Raw genomic sequence first — 27484 nt, forward strand, 5'->3', positions numbered from 1 at the left:
TATTAATGGCCTCCCATTTCCAAGTCGGAACCTCAATGATCTGAGTCAGACCACCAGGCTTAAGATGCTCTGCCTTAACCTGCTGACAATTAGGACACTTAGCCACACAGTCTGCAATATCCCTCTTCATGCCATCCCACCAATAAATCTGCTTAAGATCATGATACATTTTTGTGGAACCTGGATGTATGGAATATCTGGACCCATGGGCCTCTGTAACAATCTTGGTCCGTAAATCATCTACATCTGGTACGCACAACCGGTTCTGGTATCTAAGTATGCCATCATCTCCCAAAGCAAAAGACTCATTCATTTTTAACAACACTGAGTCCTTCATCTCCATCAACACCGGATCAAGATGCTGACCCTTCTTGACTTCCACTATCAGGGATGATTCAGAACTAGGGTGAACTGAAACACCTCCACTAGTAGAGTCAACCAACCGCACACCCAGTCTGGCCAGTCTGTGTACCTCTTTCACTAGCTCCTTCTTCTCATCCTCAACGTGGGCTGTACTCCCCATGCTCATCCTGCTCAAAGCATCAGCCACAACATTAGCCTTACCTGGATGATAGTGCACATTCATGTCATAATCCTTCAGCAGTTCCAACCATCTGCGTTGTCGTAGATTTAGCTCCCTCTGCGTGAACACGTACTGGAGACTCTTATGATCTGTGAACACATCCACATGTACTCCATAAAGATAATGCCTCCACAGCTTCAATGCAAACACCACAGCTGCCAACTCCAAGTCATGAGTGGGATAATTCTTTTCATGAACCTTGAGCTGTCTGGAAGCATAGGCTATCACCTTACCAGCCTGCATAAGAACACATCCCAAACCAACCCTAGATGCATCACAATAGACAGTGTAATTCTCGCCACTCTTAGGCAGAGTAAGCACTGGGGCTGAAGTGAGTCTGTCCTTGAGCTCCTGGAAACTCTTCTCACAAGTCTCCGTCCATTCATACTTGGATTTCTTCTTTGTCAAGGCTGTAAGTGGGGCAGCAATGGAAGAAAATCCCTCCACGAACCTGCGGTAGTAACCAGCCAATCCCAGAAAGCTACGGATATCGGTGGGTGTAAGAGGCTTTGGCCACTTCTTAACGGCTTCAGTCTCTCTGGGGTCCACTTCTACACCTTGATCGGACACAACATGGCCCAGGAAGGTCACTGACCTCAGCCAGAATTCACACTTGCTGAATTTGACATACAACTGATGATGTCTAAGTACCTGCAAGGTTAGTCTCAAATGCTGTGCATGCTCTTCCTTGGTCTTAGAGTAGATGAGAATGTCATCAATGAATACTATGACGAAAGAGTCAAGGTATTCACGGAAGACTCTGTTCATGAGGTCCATAAATGCAGCAGGTGCATTCGTGAGACCGAATGACATAACCAAGAATTCATAATGACCATATCGGGTACGAAAAGCTGTCTTTGAGACATCCCCATCCCTAACCCTAAGCTGGTGATACCCTGAACGAAGATCAATTTTAGAGAAGAAACTAGACCCTTGGAGCTGATCGAACAAATCATCAATTCTGGGGAGTGGATACTTATTCTTTATAGTGACTTTGTTGAGCTGCCGATAATCGATACACATTCTAAGGGTCCCATCCTTCTTCTTTACAAACAACACTGGAGCGCCCCAAGGGGATATGCTCGGTTGAATGAAACCCTTATCAGTGAGATCTTTTAACTGCAGCTTCAACTCCTTGAGTTCTGCTGGAGCCATTCTATAAGGAGGAATCGAGATTGGTTTAGTATCGGGTTCTAAATCGATACCAAAGTCAATCTCTCGAAGGGGAGGGACTCCAGGCAAATCTTCAGGAAACACATCTAGGAATTCATTTACCACAGGCACTGAGTCTATGGAAGGAACGTCATGATCTAAGTCATTAACACTCACAAGATGACATAGTAACCCTTTGGCCATCATTTTATTGGCCTTAAGATTTGAAATCAAGGGGTTAGGGCGAGTCGGATTGTACCCCTCCCAGACTAACTCTTCTTCATTAGGGAAACGAAACCTCACCACTCTACTACGACAGTCCAAGCAAGCATAATGGCTGTGAAGCCAATCCATGCCAAGAATAATATCAAAATCATGCATGGGTAACTCAATCAAGTTTGCACACATAGCCCTGCCACTCACAACTATTGGGCAATTCTGGTATACCCTATCAGCTTTCACATTTTCTCCTAAAGGCGTACTAACCACTATAGGATCATGCAGGACTTCAGGTAGTACTTTAAAAGTAAGGGCAAGTAGAGGAGTCACAAAGGAAAGCGTAGACCCTGGATCAAGTAAGGCATAAACAGAAGTTGAGAATATTTGCAGCATACCTGTGACCACATCAGCGGACTTCTCCTGCTCCTCCCTACCTTTCAAGGCATAAAATCTGTTCCTCTTGGGAGGCTCGGCTGCTGCTGCACCCTGTGGGGTAGGCCTAGGCTGAGCATTACCCCCAGCCTGACCTCTGTTCTGGGGACAATCTCTGACCATGTGTCCACTCTTACCACAACCAAAGCAGGCATTAGTGCCCTGCCTGCATTCCCCAAGGTGAGTTCGGCCGCACTTAGTACAAGCCTTCCTTGGGCGCTGCATCTCACCTCCATTGCCCCTCTTGGGTTCGGGTCTGCCTCCTCTAGGTGTTGTATTTCTCTGAGGGTCAGAATTACCAGCACTCTGTTGCCCCTTCTTAAATTTGGGCTGCTCGCGGACGCCAAAATTATTTCTATGGCCTCCATGGCTGGGACCTGCCTGATCTTGAGGCCTAGGCCTCCTAACATCACGTACACCTCTCCTCTTTCGGCTGTCCTCTACCTGCTGGACATGCATCATTAATCTAGAAAGGTCCATATTATCATGGAGCATCGCAGCCCGACAATTCTCCTCCAGGTCTCCATTGATTCCTGTGAGGAATCTGCTCATCTCCTCCCTGCTGGTAGAAACCAAGGGAGTAGCATACCTGGATAATTTCAACAAAGTTAAGTACTCTCATCATTCTTGTTATCAAATACTAAGGGAAGTACATACCTTGATAACTTCACAAACTTCAGGGAATACTCCCTGACAGTCATGGATCCTTGCTTGAGGTTGATGAACTCCTCAACCTTGGCCTCTTTCATCTCTCTAGGGAAGAACCTTTCCAAAAATGCTGTCTTGAACAGCTCCCAGGTGACTGGCACCTCTCCTAGGACACGGTTATCTCGCCACATTTTGCACCAAGTCTGTGCAACATCTTTGAGCTGGTAGGAAGCCAACTCAGCCTTCTCAATATCAGTGGCCCCCATGGCCACCAGTATCTTATGCAACTCGTCTATAAATTCCTGAGGATCTTCTGAAGTCTTAGCCCCTGTGAAAATTGGAGGATTCATCCTCGTGAAGTCTCGCAGTCTGTCAGCTATGCTGCGAACCGGTGGGTTTTCCCTTAGAACATCCTGCCGGTTGACTTGGGCAGTCATAGCTTGGGCTTGCATTGTGATGGCCTGTGCCATCTGGGCTAGAGATGCCCTCACCTCCGCATCAGTCAACCCAGCTGGGTTAACAGGCATAGCCACTCCTTCAGCTGGAGCCTGGGGTGGATTCTGATTACCCCTAGCTGCAGCTCCTCCCGTCCTCCGACCCTTAGTCCTCCAAGTATTCATTCTCTGAAAAACAACAAGATTGATGTTAGACACGTTCATAACACCAAGAATTCAAACATTAGGATAAGCACGATAAGATCAGAAAAAGGGAAGTTTTTCCTACGCATCATGCAGTCTCTAATCCAGGATAGTGGTGCACTTCACTACCATGACTTAGAAACTACTCAATGTGGTTGATGTGAACTCATTATTCTAGGAATTTAACCTAGCGCTCTGATACCAACTTTGTCACGACCGGAATCTAGACCCCAGACGAGACCGGCGTCGTTGACCTCTCAGAGGTCGCAGACAAGCCTACTTACGTCATTCTTACTTTACATAGATTAATTTTAGCGGAAAATTTGGAATTTTTGATTCTTTAATCATACTTGCTGAACATTCTTAACATTTCGTAATCGTTCATCATCAACCATCTAACCTTTAAGAGATAAGCAACTGAAAGAAATAATTCATTAAATATTAATTGTATATCGGCCAAAATAGCACCAATACAAAGTCTGAACCAAAACAGGAAAGAAACGCTAGTGGAACATGCCCCACTAGCTCAACTCTAAAACTACGCTAGAATGTAAAACAGTAGCATCCTCGAAGGCATAAGGACCTACCAAACTCCGGATGAATGCTGACGTCCAGATAGCTGCAACAAAGAACTTGTAGCTCTACCGTACACCTGTGCCTGCACCTAAAAGTAGATGTTTGTATGGAATTAGTACACACTTGTACTAAGTATGGGTATATGCAAGCACACACCAGGGACATGCATGAGAAAGAATAGCTCTTTCCTAACAACATGATTTTTGGAAGTCAAGTCGGTGGACTTGCTAAAATGAGATTAGGAAGGTTATGCCACGAGAGTGACATGCATCATTATAGTTATTGTATGGCACACAACACATAATATCTTCATATAACACATAACATATAGCACATAGTTTCTTTCATATTGTTCATTCATATACCATGAGACCTTACTATCATAGACTTAACCTTAAGACTTCCCAAAATGAGGGCTCAACATATGGGACCTCAACTAGGGAGCCTTCTTCAGCAAACACAGAGCCTGCTTCATTCATTCGTTCGTATTTCATTTCAATTCATTCATAGGCCAGTGCGAACACCAGCTATACCTAGGATGTAGTTTAAGACTTCCATTGGGTTTGCTGTGCAATGATCAGGAATGACCTAATGTCATTACCTAAATCTAGCTCACCTCTTGATTATCCTATCCTAACACCTTCGGTATCATTCATTTCTTTATATGATTCATTTGAGGCTGGCCTCATTCATTCATTGGGAACTTTAACTTTAACCGACATAGATCATGTGAGCATCATGAAATCCAGTGTCTTCCCCACACCGAAAAGAGGTGGAATCACCGGCCAAAGCGATTCAATAACATGCTAGCGTATATGGGAATTTAACCCCGCCAGATCCCTATAGTGGCAATATAGGTTCAAAGACTAGGAGATGTATGGAGACCCATACCCGGCAAGCCGGACAGTCTCATCTCATGAGAGTTACGTGAACCTCCGCCCTTCCCGAAAGAAGGCATCACCGCTCATAGCTAGCCTATCGGTGCTCAGTATAAAGTTCCATTACATCCAACTCATACATCATGGAAGTTGTCTTCTAGTATGAGGGCATCATAGCTCAATAGATGATTTCTCATCTCATTATTAGTATTAAGTGTTTTAAACTCAATATTTTTCATTAAAGTATTTATAGAGACTGGTCTCTTCATTATCTTACACCCTCATTGATGAATACGTATTGGTAACATTTACTTAGGCTCGTTTGAGATTGCTCTCTCCATATACATTAGCCTCACATCATGATTGTCACCACATTCTTCATTTCATTACGTACATCTTAGGTTCACTTATTTTTTTGAACGTATGTTAAACTTATGTGTCTATACATACAAGCCATGGGGCTTCGTTTATAGTTCGTTAAGTGATTCTTATTTTCCTAAGATTATGTATTACAAGACTTATGTATCTTGTATATATACCAAGATCTTGATTTTTGATCAAAGTAGATTACATTATTCTTGAATATTTTACTCACGTATGACTTATGTATCAATACGGAGGTTTGGGCACGAGAACCCAAATTTTGAATTATTTGGATATCATTTATATTTTTCATTGATTTTTGTTCTAATATTCATAAATTTAGAACTCTAAGTTAAGTCTCAACATTTTCGTGAAATAATAAATTTTTTTTATTTTAATTAGAATTCTAAATTAAATTTCAATCATTTAGATGAAAGAATAATTTTCTAATTTAATTAGAATTCCAATTTAAATCTCAATATTTACATAAAAGAATTAATATTCTATTTTTAATTAAAATTCTAAATTAAATCTCAATGTTTACATAAGAGAATTAATTTTTTTAACTTTAATTAGAATTTTAATTTATTATTATTATTATTTTTAATTACATTCGCTTGAATAGGGAGGTTGTGGGTTCGAACCCCCACAGCCCCCTTTATTTTTCTCTTATTTTCGCTGGAAATGGAGGCTGTGAGGTGGTGGGTTCGAACCCCCACAGCCTCACCTTTATTTCCTTAATATTTGTACCCCTCCCTTCAACTCTGAGGTCGTGGGTTCGATCCCCACGCCTCACATCCCTTTTTATTCCTTTTTTTTTTCGCGAACTGGGGGTCGTGGGTTCGATCCCCGCCCCCAGCATTCCCTTTTAAATCTTTTTTTTTTTTTTTTGCGCGTGGCTGGGGTCGCGAGTTCGATCCCTGCCAGCCCCATTTTTTTTTTTTAATTAAGGCATGCTGCAGGGAGGTCCTGGGTTCGATCCCTGCAGGCCTCAAAACTTTTTTTTTAAATTCTTTTGATGTTCAAAAAATTTCCAGATTCTTTTAAAGTCTGTTTTCAAGTTCTGGAAATTTATTCTACGATTTTTCTTCACTTTTTCATCAAGTTTAACATTAATTCTTAGGGAAATTTCATGGTTCATTCATAATGTTTTAATTACACATTATATTTTTTTTTTATAGATTCGTCTAACCAAGAATTACTCCCTCAATCAAGCCACCTAACATTTCATATGAACTTCACGTCTTACCCCATTTTATTCACGAAAAATATACAATCATATTACATTAAACTTTTGGAGCATTACATAAAGAACCTCATTCACTGTAACATACTTACACATAATTTCAAGAAAAACATGGTTGCCTTTCATACGATTCCAAGTACACAAACATAATCATATTCATCGCGAAAACATAATATACACCTAAATCTACCAGCAATCATACCCAACCTAAAATTCATTGGGAGCTAGTGACAGGGGCATGCAACGGGAAACAACCTTAGTTTCGAGATGAATAACTTGAATCGTAAGGGGCCTCTTGGGAAAGGAGCCAAGAGAGAAGAAACCCATACCTTAATCGATGTTCAAACTTTAATGTTGCTGCCCGGAAAACTCCTCCAAACCACTCCCAATTCACTTCAACGCACACCTCTCTCGACGAACCTCTCTTAGCCTTGACGTTTTGATTACTTATTTTCTTTTACTTGAAAATTTTTTGTGAGTTTTTCAAGCATGAAAACTGTTGATATTTTTGGCAGAAATAATGTGATGAAGATGGAGAACGTGAGAAAGAGAGTTAAGGAGCGTGAGAGAGAGAGGACTATTTGGATTAGGAGACTAATTCAAAAATCAGTCAAATAATAAATAAATACAAATCTGTTTTTGATTTATTTATTTATTTATTCATTTAAAACGTGAAAGGACAATTACGCCCTTTAAATACTTATTTATTCTTATTTATATAAAAAAAAAATTTTGAATCATTACATCAGTCCTCACCATAACTTTGGGTATATGTCGACTACTCTTTTTGACAATTGATTGATTGAGCAGCTTAATTAATACTGAGACATATATTCTGCTCTGCAACAAAAGTGGACCAGAGGCCACAACTCTCTTTGATAAAGCAAACCCATATACAAGATGTTGGTTCACGTGAATCGAGTAATTCTTATTCAGATGTTATATGTTCACAAATTTATTAAATTTTTTACTTTGGAGGATAGTTATTATTATATATCAATTTGAGATTTTTGCGGGAATTTATAAATTTTAAATTCTGAATCAAACTTGTGTTGTTTGTTTCTTTTCATTATTGTTCCTTCATTTATTCACCAATTATTTGTAGAGCTGTCATGAGATGGAGTGTGTTCATTACTGTCTCAACTATAATGTATATTGCATATGGAGCTATGGAGTTGATTTTGTGCATAGGATAGAAAAAGGTACAAGTATAACTCATATATACTGCAATTTTAATAAAGTATGTAATTTGTGTATTATCCTGTAACGTTAATGATCGAAACAAGTTAGAACTTATTTAACTTCTTTTCTAGGTAATCAACTTGCTTTTATACACTAAAAAATAAAAGTATAAAAGCAATCTGTAGACAAAATAGTAGTAAAAATGACTGTTAAAAAAATTGTACTCCATCAGTAATGTTTTACCAGTTCAGACTCAAAATAGGTCATATTTACCATGATAACCTTATGAAATTAATCAATTGTAAGTTTTGATCCTTGATATATTTTTTTCCTGATCTGCATTATAAGGGTACTGTTTACTGTTTAGGAACCTCAGAAGATTCATTTAACAATTGGAGGTCTCTTAACAATAGGTCCAACTCATTCTGAATATTTCGAGTAAAAGGCCCAATGTTTTCCTTGTATGTAGCTGACCCATCCAATAAAAGTTTACAAAGTTGTATTCAACTATATCCCAAAATGATCCGATAAGTACTTCACAAAATATGAGACACAAAATAAAGCTAGGGATAATAATTTCTTTTTAATTTATCTAAGCTTTGATAAGCATTATTCATGCCTATACTGACGGGAGATACCTAATAGTATCTAAGGCATACAAAATTTAGCTAGTATGAAGTATAGACACAACGGTTATTAAAAAAAAAGAAACTATCCCATAAAAAAATGTGTTCTAGATTTAATGCTAGCTATATATCATAATAATATCATTACTAATTTCTTTGTTTTTGGCGCTTATGGTGTTACTAAGTTTTGGTTAAGAGATGACCACCACTTTGTTAATGAATTTAGCGCAACATGCGTAAACTTTTTTTCTTTAATATTTTCTTCACTCACTACCTCTCTTTTTTTTCTTCTTCTTCTTCCATTTACTTTATAATTTTGTAGTAGTATTATTTTTTCTTAATGTCCATATAAAGCTTTCTCCATGAAGTTCCAATCCTCTGAACTTCCAATAGGGAAACCACAAGCACGAAGAAAAACCGCACCAAAACTTGCTCCTCTTATTGTCATTACCATCTTATTCACAATTATTCCTATTTACTATCCTTCTATACGTTATTCTTCTCAAAAGAAAATTTCAGAAGTTATTTCTTCTAATTCAGAAGATACAGTTCAGGTTGTTGATCATTTGGATAATGATTTGCAAGTCAATCGTCCATGTCCCGTGGAGGACGTGCCCACGAAACCTTGTAACGTGCCCATAAAGGAAGAACAACAACATGAACCAGAACAAGAAAAACCTGAAAAATTACCTGAAAAAGATGAGAAATTTGTGACCAAAAGTGACATAACAGATAAGGAAGTGCAACCCTTACCTAGAAAAAAACTCGATAGACATAATCAACATGCTAGAAAAACCGGACATCATCAACGTGACTTCACCGTCTCTAAAGCCGTCCCAGAAAAAACAGATCAAAAGAAACAACTTAGCAATGACGATGTTAGAATTTCGTCATCTGAAGTATCACATAGTAGTGCATCTTGCGACTTATTTTCAGGAGAGTGGGTGAAAAATCCAGAAGGACCTTATTATACAAATGATACATGTTATGCTATTCAACAACATCAAAATTGCTTGAAATTTGAAAGGCCTGATACTGACTTCTTGAAGTGGAGGTGGAAACCTGATGCTTGTGAGTTGCCAATTTTTAATCCTACTCAATTCCTGGAATTTGTTAGAGGCAAATCTCTTGCATTTGTTGGAGATTCTGTTGCAAGAAATCATATGCAATCATTGATATGTCTCTTGTCCAAGGTAAGTTCTCAGCACGTAGCTATTCGTTTTCATTGAATAGTCCTTAATTCTAAATGATCATTTATTTTGTCGTCTCAATGTCCTCACGAGGCAGTGGTGAGTTTCATTTACTCTAAGCTTAGCCCACACACAATTAGGAAGTAAGATTGATCGCAATCTGAGCCGTACTACCCAACCACCTATAGACGACTATCCTAATAACCGTGTGATAAGGCTACAATAAGTAAATTGAATCCTCATAAATATACCAACACAGTTTAAGGTTAGGTCTTTGAGGTACTGAGACATAAACTTGAAGTTTTGCATATTAAAAACTCATTGTGAAAGACAAGTTCTTTGAAAACTGAAAGAAAAAGATTATGTTTAGTAAATCAATGAAAACAGACTTTGGTTTTTCAAATTATTTTCTATTTTCTTTCAGGTTGTATATCCAGAGGATGTTTCAGAAACACAAGACGAAAACAGACGTTGGATCTACAAAGATTACGACTTCAACATTTCCATGTTTTGGGCACCCTATTTGGTAAAAACTGAAAAAACCGACCCAAATGATGTCACACAACCCTTCAATTTGTATCTTGATGAATTCGACGAATTCTGGACGAAACAAATCCAAGGTTTTGATTACGTTGTTATATCTGCTGGCCATTGGTTTTTCCGTCCAACAATGTTTTACATAAATCGTCGCCTTGTTGGCTGCCTCTACTGTCCCCAATCGAACGTTAATCATGTAACATCGTATTTCAGCTACCGACGGGCTTTTCGGACCGCATTTCGGGCTATTAATAGCCTGGAAAGCTTTAAAGGTGTAACGTTTTTGAGGACTTTTGCCCCGTCGCATTTTGAGAACGGGCCTTGGGATAAAGGAGGAGATTGTGCAAGGACTAAACCGTTTAAGAGGAATGAGAAGAAACTTGAAGGTTATAATTTGGAGTTCTATAAGATTCAATTGGATGAATTAAAGATTGCACAAAGAACAGGGAGAAGAAGAGGGTTGAAATTTAGGTTGTTTGATGCAACACAACCTATGTTGTTGAGACCAGATGGTCATCCTAGTAAATACGGTCGATATACTGATCCAAACGTTACAGTACCTAATGATTGTGTTCATTGGTGTTTGCCTGGACCAATTGATGCTTGGAATGATTTCTTAGTAGAATTGTTGAAAAGAGAAGTGGCAGATTAATCATTTGTTTGAAAAACAAAATCTATGTCTTTTAGGATTTTCTGGAAAATGAGTTTCTTTTTTTTTGTGATATGTAATTTAGTAGTGTAAATCTTGTTTCATTCTTCTTTTTGGGTTAGAACGGGGGAATTGCAAATACCATTGTAAATTTTATCTTTTGGATATGATGCTTAGTGTATTAGTTTTTTTCATACTATAATAAATGCATTAGATGAAATGTTATCTCGTGTATGGTATTTCTCTCATTTGGAAATTAGTATATCTTCAATTTGAATCTGCTGGTCTTTTTTCTTTACTTCTTTAAGAAAATAAAATAGAATATATATATATTTTGTGTAGACAATAAAATTTGCGTCAAGAAAATAATAATCAAGAATAAATGTGAGTGTTACAATTTCTATGATTTCTCTGAAGCCTTTTCGAATATAATTCAAGTTTGATCTTGAATTTGAGATTCATGATCTTGAATTTGAACTTGGACTTGATCTTGACTTGAATTTTATTTTGATCTTGACTTTATTTCTAGTTGAATTCAAAGGCTTGGGATGATGGTCTTGATCTTAATTGTTCTTGAACTTGATCTTGACTTCTTCAAATCTTGAACTTGAACACTTGAATTCTTAAACTTGTAGAGAAATTCATGGCTTTTGATCCACGAGTTTTCTCTAGCTTCTTGTTTAGAATTCTTGGTTCTCTTTTCTGAACTATGAGACCCCTATTTATAGTTTTAGAATAGAGGAATTGTGATTGGAACAGGACTTCTTTCGGCAAATTAGATTTAAGTGACATGTCATATGGGCTCTATGGAGCTAGCTTTAATTAAATTCATATTTATCTAAATTTAAATAATTAAATCAATTATATTAATTCATATTATATTTATTTGGACTAATATATTCATTAATTTAATATAATCTGAACAACGTTATAGATTTATATTTAATAAATTTTGAGTGAATATATATATATATATATATATATATATATATATATTTTAAAAAATATTATTTAAACATAAAATTTATTTTATAATATTCTGTAAAATTTTCAATCATTTAAAAAAGTTACAAAAATTTCTATCTTTTTAATACATCACTTTGCGATGTACCGAGATGATGATTGATATATGAAGACCGAAAGCAATGTATCAAAACATTAAGACATATATCCAAAATGGGGACGTTTTTTGATGTATTTGGATTCAACTAAATTTAAGAATTTTTTATAATTTGAAAAAGAATAACAATATAATGTAATTAGCTCTTAACACTATATAATTTGCGTAAAGTTTCTTTTTTTTTTCCGCTCAACTTTCTAATTACAATTGTTTGTATGATATATGTTCAAGATCATAAGTTTAACAGTTATTTTGTTATATTTTATATATCTTTAATTTAATATTATAAAATTTAAAAAAGTCTTTACTCTTTTAATTTTAATATCAAGACAAAATCAGACAAATAAATCAACATAGTATTTGTTATTCCCTAGGATCGTTTGGTAATATAAAAAATTGCATTAAATTTACTATATTTGATAAAAAAAAATTGTATTAGATATAAAAGTCAAATAGTTTATACCATGTTTGGTTAATAAAAATTTAAATATTGTTGTATAAAGTTATTTATGTATTAATTTATACGGTGTTTGGTTGTATTTTTTATAGTCCTTCATAATTAATACTAATATAATTTATGAAAAAATTTATGCGAAGTAAAAAATCGAATAAATTATGTGGATATTAGTTATACATTTATTAAAATGATAATTACATATTTACTCTTTTAATTTTGTTTAATTGAAAACTTTGTTCTTTCCTATAGTTTTTATTTCTTTCTTTTTTTATATGAATATTCCACTTTCATTTCTTTTAATTTAGATTTTATTTTTTTAGTTAGCAATTTTACTATTTTCCTATCAACATTTGTTATTTTTATTTTATTTTATATATAGATCATTTTCATTTCTTTTTATATATTCATTGTTTTTATTTATTTATGCAAATATAAATATTTTTTTAATATTAGAAATTTGATTATATATTTAATAGCTAATAATTCATGTGTTGTGATCACTATATAACTAAATAATATCTACATAACTAATATTTATATAACTGTATGCCGCATAATTAAATCTAATATAACTAAATTTTGCATAACTAATACATGCATAACGAAACCTTACATAACTAATACATACATAATTAAATTCTGCACAACTAATACGTGTATAACTAATGCCTACATAACTCTAATTAGTAACCAAACACTCGTAAATAATCTTGTTGGTGAAAATTTTACCAACTACTAGATCAATCCATAAATAAAAAATTGAAAATACGTGTTCCTTAGTTACCTCTATATACTGGAGACAACTAATGAGCCACACGTTTTGCCAAATAAATTATTTACAACACTAGTGATTGATACATATGCGTCACCGACACTAGTACCAACATCATTGCACATTGTACCACCAAAAAATTTCATTTTTTACTTGCATTCTTCCCTACGGGACCGCAAGAAGCTTCGGGACACAGCTAAAGTCATTTTTAAGAATGTCAAACTACTCAGAAAGTATTAAAAGATCTCATTAATTCATATTTCACAACCTCTAATTACATTTTTAGTGGTTCCATAACATGACTCATAATTTACTAATACAAATAATTACATCACGAGGGCATATTAATTACATTTGCTAATTGATGAGGAATTAGTACTTAGTAGAAAGAAGCTTAAAATATGTGATTAGCACGTTCATAGAGTCAACATACATGTGCTAACTGGCCCTCCATTCATTACATCCACAACGTATTTGTTACATTTTTTTTTTACTCCTTTCTTCTTTCTCTCATCTCTACTTTCCTTTTTCAACTCTCCATTGAAGAAATTTCCACAAAAAAAAATGGAGCTTCCCTTTGGGAAATACTCCACTTCAACCCAAAGAACCCCAAGAATATTCTTACTTTTAGTTTTAGCAGTTGTCGTTTTGGGTATTATCCCTCTTTATCACCCATTTAATTGGTACCCAGCAGATTTAGCAACCCAACATCCCTCTGAAATTTCACCCAATTACCATGCTGCTGAGGAGCAAAAGATAAAGATTAAAGAGCCGGAGACATGCGATATCTTCACCGGCGAATGGGTCTGGAATCCGGATGCTCCATATTACACGAATATGACCTGTTATGCGATCCATGAACACCAAAATTGTATCAAGTATGGGAGACCCGATACGGATTATTTGAAGTGGAGATGGAAGCCTAATGGGTGTGAGCTACCTATTTTCGACCCGTTTCTGTTTTTAGATTTGGTTAGGAACAAATCGTTGGCACTCGTCGGTGATTCAGTTGGAAGAAATCAAATGCAGTCGTTGATATGCCTATTGGCTCGGGTACCCTTTCTTTTCTCTGCAAATAGTATTAATATAACTTCAATTTGAACAAAGTACTTGCTGATCTATGGTTCTCACTACTTCTACAATATAATGATTTAGTTCATCTTAGTTTTGTTTAGTTCTAGCTTGGATTAACTACATAAATTAGGGTTAATTGAAAATTTGAGCTACCAATGGCTAGATTTTTTCATGATTTAGTTGAAATTTCATGGACGCCATTGATAGGTCAACGAGTACTGTTTTCCGGCATGAGGATGTGAAAGGTAGTAAAATGTGGAGGAATAATGGGAAAGGTTTGATCATGAACAGTAAAATGGAGGACTTGAAATGTAAATCTTTTAGCTCAAGGGCCCTGGATAACCTCGTGAGTATAAAATGTGATAGAGTGGGGAACGACGTCGTTTTATCTAATCTAAACTGTTTAAAGTACTAGATGCCAAATCTAATCATAAACACACATTATTGAGACTTTATATTGTCTTTCCTTCCTTCTATTTTAGGGTAATAATTAAATTTGTTATAATATAGTCATTCTCATTTTTGGAAGTGATTTACTCTAGTTCCTAGAAAGTTGTCATTTCATTACTATTTTCTCCGTTTTAATTTGTTTGTCTAACTTAAGTTGAAACAAACTTTAAAAAGTAAAAAAAACTTTTTGAATGTTGTGGTTTCTAAACTAAAGATATATAAGATGCACTAATATGTCTCTTAATCTTGTGATCTTAAATATGTATATGGAAAGTTGAAATTAAAAAGTTGTCAAAAGAAAAAAAAATATTCTTTTTAAATGGATTAAAATGAAAAGTAAAACAAACAAACTGAAATGGGACTACAGGAGCGTTGATCATCCCTCAAAAGATTAAGTAGTACTACAAGAAAAGAAAAGCAGAGACATACCAAAATATGGGAACATTGGGGGCTGGCGTGAAATTTGTTATATTGCATTTTAATCCTCAGGAAATTTCTTTTGTTACCAATATTATAACAAGACTATTTAGTTAGATCCAAAGAGATTTTCATACTTAACTATTGCTTAGAATAAGTATTTTGCCAGATTAGAGAACCCAAGCCTGGTAACTGGGTTCGTTATCTGTAATAAGTTAATTGTGCCCTTTTGGAGATCTATTTGACTTGATCATTATCAAACATGACCAATGGTTCTTATCAGTCAATTCGTACAGCATTTTATGTTAAGCCCGAGAATCACTTGGGGAAACAACCTGGAATCTGGATTCTTGCTAAACACTGCACTTGCCTCTGCATGTGCCTATATTAGCTTTAAACTAATCCTAAAATAAATTGAAGTGTGAATGATCAAAGAAGTGATAAAAATTTTGATCTTCTTTTCTGTTTCTCTTCAGGTGGAATATCCTGTCGATATATCTGATAATCCAGATGAAGCTTTCAAAAAATACAAATACACAACTTACAACTTTACATTAGCAACATATTGGTCACCATTTTTGGTGTCAACAAAAGAAGCTGATGCAGATGGTCCAAGCCATACTGGAGTTTACAATCTTCACCTTGACAAAGCAGATGAGAAATGGACCACTGAAATTGAAAGATATGACTACGTCATCTTAAATGCAGGCCACTGGTTTGCCCGGATCAGTGTATACTTTGAGAACAACCAACGAGTTGGCTGCCGGTACTGTGGTATACCAGATGTTTCTGAACTCCCTATTACCTATGCCTACCAAAAGGCATTCAGAACTGCTCTTAAAGCGATCAACAATTTAGAAAATTTTAAGGGGGTGGCAATTCTTAGGACTTTTGCACCTTCTCATTTTGAAGGTGGGGAATGGAACAAGGGAGGTAATTGTGCAAGGACAAGGCCATATAGAAGTAACGAGACTGCGTTGGAGGGTCAAAGCTTGGAACAATACAGGATCCAAGTTGAAGAGTTTAAGGCTGCAGAGGAAGAAGGGAAGGTGAAGGGGAAGAAATTCAGATTGATGGACACAACACAAGCCATGTTGTTGAGACCAGATGGTCACCCAAGTAAATATGGGCATTGGCCAAATGCCAATGTTGTATTATATAATGACTGTGTTCATTGGTGCTTGCCTGGTCCTATTGATTCTTGGGCTGATATTTTGTTTCATATGTTCAAGATGGAGAGCACGAAATCCCTGGAGGAAAAGCTTGAATGAGAGAGCCAAATCATACAATGTACTCTGATTTTTTTAGTTGCTTCATTTATTTTTAGAATGGTTGTGAATTACAGAGGAACTCTGTTACATGGATCGTTTTGGTTGAGTTGCAAATGTAACTATAGTACTGTTAGAAAAGTTGGGGCAAAAAAAGCCTTGTTGAATTTTTATAGAGCTGAATGCTGATGATATTTCTCCCCCATACACCAAAGGGTACAACATATGGTTCAAGTTTACCAAAGTCAGCCCATTACTTGCAGGAATGGAATATTTCTGGTAAGACAGGGACTCATATTGACGGAATTACAAGACATGGTTACGTTACTGAAGATATTTTTTGCATGGTGGAACTTGGAAGCAGTGGCTTTACCGTGGTAAGGTATGGTATTGAAAACTTCGATTTCATAATTATGGCTCCAAACCCAAACCTCGCCAATTGGGGGCTTCTTGTATATTGCTACTGTCGACTCTTTTGGATTTATAGGTTGAAGAAACAGAAAGTTTCGTATTTTTTTATGAACTTCAATTTTTTTGAGATCAGGAAGACTTATTTATTTATGGTGAATGACAGAATGGACAAACAAGCTTCCATTTTTTTCTATTTTAATGGTGCAGGTACATATGGACGTTTTGTACTTCGATTTTATTCATTCGAATTTCAATTTTGGATTTTTCAAGAGTGTACCAACTACCGAATACTTGTACCAATTCAACTCCGTTTTATACTGTTTGTTCTTTTAAAGTTAGCTTTTTCAATATTTAATTAAATGAAATGACATAATACACAAAACAGCCAGCTCTAATCAGTAAGCAGCAGCTGTGGACAACTAAACAGCAACAGCAACAACGAAAGTATGAACTGAAAATTTGAGAGGCAGCACTATAGTATGAGGTAATTAGGGATTTGGACTAATTTAAAATTGGGCATCGACATATCAGATTAGTTCGATTAGATTTAATTTCGATACTTATGCCTACTTTATGTGAAAGAAAAAAAAAATAAAGAAAGGGATTTTAAAAAAATGAGGTTGAAATGGTGAGGCGGAGATAATTAATCTGCAATCGCACGTTATGCGTAATAAATTTTTCAAATCACTAGCATGGTTTAAATGAGCCACCCAACTCACTGACAAGCCTCATACCTTGTTAATGAATGTTATAGTACCATCACCATAGCATATTGTACCACCACCTTTTCTCCCTCAGCCCTTCTCCTTGCCTAGGTATTAACAAATCCACAGAAGCTTCGTGTGACACAAAGCTCAAACTCATTTATAACAAATGAATACTTCTAGGCGGTGAGAACGTTTTATTATTCATTTTTTTTGGATTAATTATTTTGTACAGGGTCAAATGACAAGAAAAAAATAGGATTATCAAGTCACAAGTGTCAACATACATGTACAAAGTGCTGTCCCCTTAATTTCATGCACTCTGCATCTTTAACAACTTACTTTTCTCCGTGATTTCTGTCATCTCTTACTGCTACTACTACTTCTCTTTTTGAAATTTCAATAGAAGAAAATTAATTCTCAGAAATGGAGCTTCCCTTTGGGAAATACTCCACTTCAGCTCAAAAAACCCCAAGTATATTTATACTTTTAATTTTAGCAGTTGTTGTTCTGGGTCTTATCCCTCTTTACCACCCATTTAATTGGTACTCAGGAGGCTTAAGAATCCGAAATCCGTCTGAAATTTCACCCACATACTTTCCTTTGGAGGAGCAGAAGATAGAGTTTAAAGAAGCAGACAAGTGTGATATTTTCAGTGGAAAATGGATTTGGAATCCGGAGGCTCCATATTATACGAATGTGACTTGTACTGAAATCCATGACCACCAAAACTGTATGAAGCATGGAAGACCCGATAGTGATTATTTGAAGTGGAGATGGAAGCCTAATGAGTGTGAGCTGCCAATATTCAACCCGTTTCAGTTTTTGGATTTGGTCAGAAACAAGTCGGTGGCAATTGTGGGTGATTCAGTTGGAAGAAACCAAATGCAGTCTCTGTTATGCCTCTTGTCCCGGGTATCATTCTCTTCCTCTGAATTTTCTGTTGATAGTACTGCTGATTTAAGCTGACTAAAAATATTTATTTCAAATATTAGTTGTTTATTTACAAAATTAATTTATTTTTTAAACAAAAAGTGTGATAGTCATAATTTTTTTTAAAAAAATAATTTGATCCATAAAGTATTGTGCTTTAATAAAGTTTGAAATGCTAAATAATAAATATGATGTAAATAATTTATTCAAACACTTATATCAATAATTATTTTTATGACTCAAACATCTAATCTATATTTATCAATAAATTAAGATAAAAAGAAATATAGGATTAATGAGGAATATGGTCATCAACAGTAAGGTGATGGAAGGGAGCCCTTGGAGGAATCAAAGTCTAGTCACAAACCACTATCAAATTATATTATAGTAACCCTTTAACTACAAATTATTGAAAATAATAATCTTTTGGATTTTACTTCCCTCCTTAATTGTCGGCGAAATATTTAATAAATTAGTCATTGTCATGCTAGAATTGGTTTTCTTCTAGTCCAATTTTTTTTTTTTTAATTTCATTACTCATACCTAAAAAGAAATTAAAATAAAGAAAAGCATTACTGCAAGAAAAGAACAATAGAGACTTGTGACAATAGGAGGAACATTGGGGGCCAGCGTCAAATTTGTCGTATTGCTTTTTAATTCTCAGAAAATCTCTTAGGGTCCCCAAAATTATAAAGAGATTTTCTCCTTAAAATATATAATGCTTAAAAAAAAGAATGTGAAAAATGTCGATACAAAATCAAGATGATTATGCCTGATTTGTTTGACTAATTAAACCATTAATCAACAATTATTGACAGTGGTCCTTGTATTAAACAATTTATTTCCGGGAATTGCTGCCGACGCTTTGGGATTGTTTGGTACCAATATGGGGATAGACAAAGTTAACAGTGCATAAATAATTTTTGAATAAACTAAACTCTCTAATTAAACATAGGATAAATAACTCTATATTTTATTTCAGGATTATTATTAATGGATCTAATTTCTAAATAAAAATCAAAGAAGTGATGCAAACAATTGATCTTCTTTTTGTGTTTATAGGTTGAATATCCTGTTGATATTTCTGACAATCCAGATCAATCTTTCAAAAAGTACAAATACACAACTTACAACTTCACTCTAGCAATGTATTGGTCACCATTTTTGGTTTCAACAAAAGAAGTAGATGCAGATGGTCCATGCCATACTGGACTCTACAATCTATACCTAGATGAAGCAGATGAGAAATGGACCACCAAAATTGAGGGATATGACTACATTATCTTAAACGCTGGGCACTGGTTTGCGCGGTGCAGCGTCTACTATGTAAACAACCAACGAGTAGGGTGCAGATACTGTGGAATACCAAATGTAACTGAACTTCCATCTACCTATGCCTACCAACGGGCATTCGAAACTACTCTTAAAGCCATCAACAATTTAGACAATTTTAAGGGTGTAGCTATTCTTAGGACATTTGCGCCTTCTCATTATGAAGGCGGGAAATGGAATGAGGGAGGTGATTGTGCAAGGACAAGGCCGTATGGAAGTAATGAGACTTCGTTGGAGGATCAAAGCGTGGAGCAATACAGGATCCAAGTGGAAGAGTTTGAGGTCGCGGAGAAAGAAGGGAAGATGAAAGGGAAGAGATTCAGGTTGATGGATACAACGCGAGCCATGTTGATGAGACCAGATGGTCACCCAAGTAAATATGGGCATTGGCCAAATGAAAATGTGGCAAATGACTGTGTGCATTGGTGCTTGCCTGGTCCTATTGATTCTTGGTCTGATTTCTTGTTTCATATGTTCAAGATGGAGGCCATCAGATCCCTTGAGGAAAATCTTCAATGAGAGAGCAAAATTATACAATGTACTCTGATTTCATTTATATTTAGGATTCACGTCTCAGTCATCTAAAGAGGAACTCGGTTTCTAAGATATATAGTTATGTTGCCGTGAAGATGCAACCATAGCCCTGTTTTAAAAAATGTTGGAAAAAGACGTCCCTTCTTGAATTTTTATAGAACTGTCGATGTTTTACTAAACGCATTTAGCACATGCAAAGTTTACAGGAAAAGAATTAATGTAAAGAGAGGTTACGAGGATTGACATTTGACTGAGGTCTAGGAAGAATAGAATATACACAGATTTTATCCTTATCTTGACAGATAAAGAGATTACTTTGAGAAAGCAAACTAATGAAAGCAATTCAGGAGAGGAAAAGCAGTATAAAATATGAGTAAATATAGTAAGAGTGCTTTTGGTATGGTTTTTGTTTGATGAATTCAAAGTTAAAATATTTGGTTAAACCTCAATTGTGGAATATGTTTGCTCCAAATAAAAGGTTTGAATTTTTTCCCACCAAATAAGAAAAATAACTTTTATCACTTACAAGCGGAAGTTTCATTACAAATATTTCAAAGTAACGTTAATCCATAATACTTGTTTCAATCAACACGACCATTATTGCCATCTTTTTATTCTAAAAATATTCAAAGAAAACATGTATTATACTCCTACACAATGTCACTATTTTTAACGAGACAGCCACTAATAAAATAATAATAATTTTTTAAAAAAAAACAATTATACATAGAAAATCCACAATCAATCACCAACTCTTATTATTTCTCAACGAAAGATAATACATATTTACCAAAAAAACAATGTTTATAGAAACTATGAAAACTCCTTATTCTAGAATATATTTGAAGCTATTTTCCATGTAGTATTCGAACTAGTTTAGGAAAATTCGGTGAAGCCTGCGGTCCCCTCTTATTTGGTCCATTGCAAACATAACACTACGCACTAATCATCACATGTTTCTTATTCCTGGAGCCTACTTCAATACTCAAACACTATACATTTATACTCGTACCCCATGTTATTATCATCACATAATTGTTATTCCTTTGGCCTACTTTAATACTCAATCAAACATCAATAATTGTGAACAATATTTTAATACTAAAGCAATAATAGTATGTTTTTCATGAAAAATTTGAATTCCTTCCTAAAAAATTCTTCACGACATATCATTAGACTGTGTATTAAATTTTGATTTGTAAATCTTAATAAAATGATTCCTTTTATGTGCTTAAACAATCATGCTAATGTTATAACAGTTACAAAACAAATTACAAGGCAAAAGTTATGTACAAGCACTCATTAATTTTTGGGCAGACTAATTTCTATAATTTTTCCCTTTCTAATGATGGTGTTATTCATTCGTTTGAGACATGTCTTTCAATTCGTTCAAGATGCAATTAAAATATGATCATTTGAGAAATAAATCTAAAACATGATAAATGACAAGTTAGATCGCATAAGCAACAACCGTAAAACAATACTAGGGTACATTTAGGTGAAGGATCAAACCATTAGAAATCCTAATTTTGTTCTGTATTTTTATAAGAAATTATTTTTCAAACTCGAATTTGTGATTATATGATTATATGAGAAGAATTTAATTAAAAGATTCCCTGCATATGGGACCAACTGTAGCCCACAATTCACAAGGCAACAATATAGGGTCAAGTTAGTTAATTGAATGTCATATCTTAATATAGAAGCTAAATCTATTTGATCAATTTGCACTGTTACAGTAGTTCAAATTTAGAAGTTTCTGATTATATTACTAATTTCTCGATTTTTTCGAATCATTCGTAAAAAACTATAATTAAAGTAAAAATAAATAAAACATGTTTTATCTAATGATTAATGAAGTATACTATACTTTGATGAAAATTTGCAGAAAGAACAAGAGTTTGACAGCTAAAACTGACGATTATACTAACACTAATAACTCAATAGGATTTGTCCTCTTTTGAATAATATATAAATAAATTAAATAGAATGCCAGCTGCTAAATCCACTTTTATTGGGTATGTTTGTCTTGCAAGAGAAAAATAAAGGTTGTTCATGAATCACAATCAAAATTTTATTTCAATTGAAATAAATATTCCAATTTTCAACTCTTATGATACGTACTCTTCTGAATTATTAGTGTTCTTGTTGTTTTTTTCTTGTTGTATTATCTTATCACATAAAAGTAGGACATGTTAGAGACTATTACACACTTTTTTCGATCCAATTTAATTGATTTTTATTACTTGTGTTCTTTTCAAGTGGATGGTCACTTATACACCGATAAATTATACTTATAGATATTAAATTATTATCTATATTAATTTTTTTATATTTTGAATTAGTTGGTGAAAAATCTAACTTTCAAATTTGGAATCCTAAGCCCTAAGGGAACTATATTTTTTTTTAATTAATGGCGGATCACACGTGAAAACTATGTACTTTATGAAAAGGCAAAAATAGTGCAAAGATAAGAAGAAGCTAATTAAAAGCAATGCAAAGTACTCAGGATATATCATCATTCAGCTAATTGCCACCAAGTTACGCCATGTTTAAGTCTCCAACAACCTATTTTTTACCTTTTTCCTCTGCAAGTTATTGAAATTGGATAACATAATCATTATTCAACTACTTCGTCCGTCTCAAAATAAGTGTTGTTCTATCTCATTTCATGTGCATTAAGAAAAATAATAAATATACCTACAATTTTACGAAGTTACTCCTATTTATTAGATAGAATTTCTTTTGAGAATCATCCACTATTAAGAAGATGTGTTATGTTAATATACTCGGAAACAATTACTACTATTTTTGTCCTGAATGCTTAAAGTAGCATTTATTTTGGGACAAAAAAAAAAAACAAGTACTAATTAAGTAAGGCTTTAAGGTCGGTATCAGTAAGTTGTGAATAAGTTCTATTAATGATAGTAAGACATTTCGTGTGAACCTAGAAAAAGATGGTTTAAGAAAAGGAAAGATAATTGAATTTTACTAATGTATATATATTAAACATACAAGTAAGTTATGTTAAAACATTCAGATAAACCTTTGTAGCAGAAATGTGGTTCTCAATATATTATATTTTACGTTCATTTGGTCTCCAACTCTCAAGAATCTAGTGGTTTTCACTATCTGTTGAAGTATAACAGGTAATGTTTCGCTTTAATGACAAAGCATGTACAACTCACCATGTACATATAATATGCTTCTAGTTACAATTATTAATATTGTAGAATCAGAGTATTAGTTCATCAATTTTGAAAGAGTCTTATCAACATAATAATAATCATTTAGTCCATAATACCAAACATTTAAACAGTAAAAGTAGCTTATTTCTATCATTGATAGTCCTATTATATAACTTGCTCACAAAAACTTGATCTTTGTAACATCACTTGCAGATGAAGGGTGGTGTAGCAGAGTTGTTTGATAGCTTTAGAAAAGTTATTCTACCAATCGCGACGTTACTGCTTTTACTCAAAATTAGCTACTCTTCATTTGATTCTACCACTGATTCTTTGCTGCAAAATCTTGAATCAAGTCAAAATGGATCACTCCCTCTTGATCAGCCAGAGCAAGTTTCTCCAGGAATTACTAGCGCTAGTCCTAGCACTAACTATTCGGCGAAAACAGGGATAAGGCAGCAAACATGTAATATCTTTGTGGGAAAATGGATACCATATCCAAAGGGACCATACTATACAAATGAAAGTAACTGTGTGATAGATGATCGACAGAATTGTATGAAATATGGAAGACCGGATAGTGATTTCATACACTGGAGATGGAAGCCAAATGATTGTGAGCTTCCACTGTTTGATGCTACTCAATTTCTGCAAATTGTTCGTGGAAAAACTTTGGCTTTTGTTGGAGACTCTCTAGCAAGAAATCAAATGCAGTCACTGGTGTGCATTCTATCTAATGTAAGCATTGAGTTTTTGTGCTTCTATGTTTTCTGCTATGCCTAAATTTCAACATTCTATGATATATATTGTTATTACAGCTGTTTGAAACATGCTAAATGTTGTCATAATTCAGATAACAGAATTGGCAAAATCATCAGCTAATATGTTTATATCTCAGGCGTCCATTCCTGTAGACGTATCGGAGACTACAGACACAAAATTCAGGCGATGGTTGTATAAAGATTACAACTTTACAATCATGGCCCTCTGGTCTCCGCAGTTAATCAAATCCTATGACTCAGATCCTACTGGGGATCCCTATTACAGTCTCATGAATTTGTATCTTGACAAGGCTGATGATGTCTGGGCAAGTCAGGTTGAGAAAGCTGATATTATCATAATCTCTGGAGGCCAATGGTTCTTTAGGCCATTTTTGTACTACGAAAACGATCAGCTCATTGGATGTCACAAATGCAATCAAAAGAATGTAACAGAACATACTCATTACTATGGATACAGGATGGCGTTTCGTACAGCTTTCAAGACCCTTTTAAACCTGCAGAAATTAAAGGGTCGATTGGTAATGTTAAGGCCATTCTCCCCTGCACATTTTGAGAATGGGGATTGGAATAACGGAGGGAATTGTAATAGAACAAGACCATTCAAGAATGAAGAAATGAAGTTGGATGGATACGAATTGAAGATGTATATGACTCAATTGGAAGAATTTAAGGCAGCAGAAAAAGAAGGTAGAAAAAGGGGTAGTGTCAAATTCAAATTGCTAGATACAACTGAAGCAATGGTAATGAGACCAGATGGACATCCAAATCATTATGGACATTGGCCAAATGAAAAGAAATTGCCTGATTGTGTACATTGGTGTATGCCAGGCCCTGTTGATACTTGGAATGAGCTTTTATTAGCAACTTTAAAGATGGAAGGAGATGAATTATAGAAACAGAATTATGTCTAGAATTTGGTAACAAACATATAATAACTTTTTCAAATGTTTGTGTAATTTGTTTTAGGAAAAAGGGTATAAGTTTTTTGTAAAGAAGTTTTATATCAATATATATTTTTAAGTAATCAAAGCTTCACAATTTGAAATTCTGCCTTATGCTAGTAGTTAAGATATAAACTCCGGTTTTGCTATAATTCAGATAATATATTCTCAGGCCAAATCCCTCGATCTTGAATATTAGTTAAATAATTTGAAAAGGTGGATATAAATTAAATGGCACCGACCAAATAGTTGCTCCATAAAGGTGGTTAAATAAAATATTTCATAATCTACCATTATTAATTAAATTACTAATCTAAAATGTATACTTTATATATACATGGTATATAGAGTTTTATACCACAAATCAAGAAATCTTTCTTTGTATATGGAGCTATAATTGGAATTTCCTATATTAGTGTTAACAAAATTAAATGCATGTTTAAACACATTTTTACTTTTCTAGAAAACTCCGACATATTCATCTATCACTCTATCCATAAACAAGTATATGGTAGTATATATTATACAATTTCTTTGAAGAAGTTTATATATTATTATTGTACTTATATATATATATATATAAGTGTTCTATGTGTTATTTATATTTATTCATATTTGAAAAATATATTATCGTATTCGTGTATGATGTATTATGTATATTGAAGAAGCATAATAAGTTGTTCATAACTTATTTATGTATCGTATACTATATATCAACTTAAAATTTATAGAGTTGTTTTTTAATTTCATGGAAGAGTGAGAAATATTGAAGAATAAATATGTGAATGGTAAAAAGGAAGCCAAGTTTTATGGAATCTATACTTTGATTATAATTCTTTTCAATTTAATGCATTTTATAGAGATATTTAGGAATATGAAAATTTGTACACAATGTAAGTTTTAAAATTAGAATACAAAGAGAAGTTACAGGAGTACACATCTTTTATTTAACTTATTTTTATTATGCTCTATTACTTTTAAAAATCTCCAAAATTTCTTATTTCTTTAATATATTTGAGTTACATATTAATATATTCGAGTCAGTATTTAATGTATCAGAACTACATATTAATGTATCAGAACTTCAATTATTGTATCCATTTTTTTAATTTTTAAGGAACTAAGATAATTAAAAAACTTATTAGGAATAGATGATAATTTCATATTAAAACTATGGGATATATATAATTTACACAAAACTATAAAAATACATGTACATTTTTAAAAAGGAGAGTATTTGTGTAATTGCCAAAAGACAGACAATTTGGTCCATTTGTTATGGACTAGATTTTCAGTCCAACCAAGTCTTTAGTTAATAAAGGTATAATTTAATTTATTTACGGTTGGTAAATATAGTTTCAATTTTTTTTCATAATTAATGAGATCCACTAGCTATTTGTGTACAGGAAAATAGTCATCCAAAGATTTTTATATAATTTTATTCAAAATCAAATTTATCTAGCCTATTCTCATTCCATATCTTACTCCAAAAGTTACTTTTCCCTTCTAATTTGAATTTCGATTGGAAAATTTTTTACCTTCTGCCTTCGATGCTCTTCCACTTTTCGCAGGTTACCGCCAAATTCATGGCTTTCAATATTTTTTTTCTTGATTCCTTCTTCAACAATTGTATATGTAGTATGATTATTAGTTTTTTCATATTTTTTCTTTAAAAAAATCTTTATTACTTATCAAATCTTTATTGTTGATAATCAACCTTCGTTTCAATTGAGTTAACTGGATTTTGGGATCAATGTATTATGACAAAATATAAACAAGTTCAAGTTGAACAATCTATTGATGTATTGAGATCCATAAAGAAAAAATGACCCAATGGCAATTCATAAAGTCATTAACAACGCGAAATCTAGCGACATTAAGATTGTTGAAGGTGGAAGTAAGAGAAAAGTCATAAACATTGATTCAGAGGATATTGAATCAGTCTCATCAAAATTGGACAAATCTGAAGAATATCGGGAACATCAGGTAGTGCAATTTATATACAAATTACAAATTTATGTATATAGTGGGTTGTATATTAAGTTAATATTTATTAAGTATTATGAGATATTTCTTAATTGTATATTCTATTAGTTGTATACCAATTACTAAAGTTAGGTATATAGTGGGTTGTATATTAAGTTAATATTTATAAAATATTATGAGATATTTCTTAATTGTATAT

At 34.0% G+C, this 27484-nt stretch overlaps 5 protein-coding genes across 6 annotated transcripts; 4 read left to right on the top strand and 1 right to left on the bottom strand.

Annotated features, from left to right (window-relative positions):
* Window positions 1-2894: 2894 nt before the first annotated feature.
* On the bottom strand, window positions 2895-7466 carry LOC138341878 (uncharacterized). Its single transcript, XM_069293925.1, has 3 exons — window positions 7065-7466; window positions 4260-4336; window positions 2895-3657 (listed from the first exon to the last, which is right to left on the bottom strand). Exon 3 carries the CDS (start codon window positions 3652-3654, stop codon window positions 2995-2997), a length of 660 nt encoding a protein of 219 aa, XP_069150026.1. The 5' UTR covers window positions 3655-3657; window positions 4260-4336; window positions 7065-7466; the 3' UTR covers window positions 2895-2994.
* Window positions 7467-8663: 1197 nt separating this feature from the next.
* Window positions 8664-11151, top strand: LOC101259809 (protein trichome birefringence-like 19). Its single transcript, XM_004233604.5, has 2 exons — window positions 8664-9736; window positions 10158-11151. The coding sequence occupies exons 1-2, from the start codon at window positions 8906-8908 to the stop codon at window positions 10920-10922; spliced, it is 1596 nt and encodes a 531-aa protein (XP_004233652.1). The 5' UTR covers window positions 8664-8905; the 3' UTR covers window positions 10923-11151.
* A 1602-nt stretch (window positions 11152-12753) lies between these two features.
* LOC101267076 (protein trichome birefringence-like 19) lies at window positions 12754-17081 on the top strand. Its single transcript, XM_004232059.5, has 2 exons — window positions 12754-14321; window positions 15686-17081. The coding sequence occupies exons 1-2, from the start codon at window positions 13833-13835 to the stop codon at window positions 16478-16480; spliced, it is 1284 nt and encodes a 427-aa protein (XP_004232107.1). The 5' UTR covers window positions 12754-13832; the 3' UTR covers window positions 16481-17081.
* A 134-nt stretch (window positions 17082-17215) lies between these two features.
* On the top strand, window positions 17216-20570 carry LOC101266779 (protein trichome birefringence-like 19). The gene is made up of 2 exons (XM_004232058.5): window positions 17216-18507; window positions 19588-20570. The coding sequence occupies exons 1-2, from the start codon at window positions 18019-18021 to the stop codon at window positions 20374-20376; spliced, it is 1278 nt and encodes a 425-aa protein (XP_004232106.1). The 5' UTR covers window positions 17216-18018; the 3' UTR covers window positions 20377-20570.
* A 2634-nt stretch (window positions 20571-23204) lies between these two features.
* LOC101266285 (protein trichome birefringence-like 19) lies at window positions 23205-25403 on the top strand. 2 transcript variants are annotated; one of them, XM_019212472.3, is made up of 3 exons: window positions 23205-23540; window positions 23793-24314; window positions 24475-25403. In XM_019212472.3, the coding sequence occupies exons 2-3, from the start codon at window positions 23793-23795 to the stop codon at window positions 25249-25251; spliced, it is 1299 nt and encodes a 432-aa protein (XP_019068017.1). In that variant the 5' UTR covers window positions 23205-23540; the 3' UTR covers window positions 25252-25403. The 2 variants fall into 2 exon arrangements, with proteins under 2 accessions (XP_019068017.1, XP_004232104.1); XM_004232056.5 differs by having other exon boundaries at window positions 23408-23540; window positions 24430-25403.
* The last annotated feature ends 2081 nt before the right edge of the window (window positions 25404-27484 follow it).

This window comes from Solanum lycopersicum, chromosome 2 (assembly GCF_036512215.1).
Source record: "Solanum lycopersicum chromosome 2, SLM_r2.1".
Classification (NCBI taxonomy): Eukaryota; Viridiplantae; Streptophyta; class Magnoliopsida; order Solanales; family Solanaceae; genus Solanum; species Solanum lycopersicum.

What these genes read in the sequence shown, in the direction of transcription:
- LOC138341878 (XM_069293925.1), bottom strand. Translation starts at nt 3,654, where the DNA reads ATGAATACTTGGAGGACTAAGGGTCGGAGGACGGGAGGAGCTGCAGCT.
- LOC101259809 (XM_004233604.5), top strand. Translation starts at nt 8,906, where the DNA reads ATGAAGTTCCAATCCTCTGAACTTCCAATAGGGAAACCACAAGCACGA. An exon ending in TGATATGTCTCTTGTCCAAG is followed by an intron (nt 9,737 to 10,157) that starts GTAAGTTCTCAG and finishes ATTTTCTTTCAG; the next exon opens with GTTGTATATCCAGAGGATGT.
- LOC101267076 (XM_004232059.5), top strand. Translation starts at nt 13,833, where the DNA reads ATGGAGCTTCCCTTTGGGAAATACTCCACTTCAACCCAAAGAACCCCA. An exon ending in TGATATGCCTATTGGCTCGG is followed by an intron (nt 14,322 to 15,685) that starts GTACCCTTTCTT and finishes GTTTCTCTTCAG; the next exon opens with GTGGAATATCCTGTCGATAT.
- LOC101266779 (XM_004232058.5), top strand. Translation starts at nt 18,019, where the DNA reads ATGGAGCTTCCCTTTGGGAAATACTCCACTTCAGCTCAAAAAACCCCA. An exon ending in TGTTATGCCTCTTGTCCCGG is followed by an intron (nt 18,508 to 19,587) that starts GTATCATTCTCT and finishes TTGTGTTTATAG; the next exon opens with GTTGAATATCCTGTTGATAT.
- LOC101266285 (XM_004232056.5), top strand. Translation starts at nt 23,793, where the DNA reads ATGAAGGGTGGTGTAGCAGAGTTGTTTGATAGCTTTAGAAAAGTTATT. An exon ending in TGGTGTGCATTCTATCTAAT is followed by an intron (nt 24,315 to 24,429) that starts GTAAGCATTGAG and finishes GTCATAATTCAG; the next exon opens with ATAACAGAATTGGCAAAATC.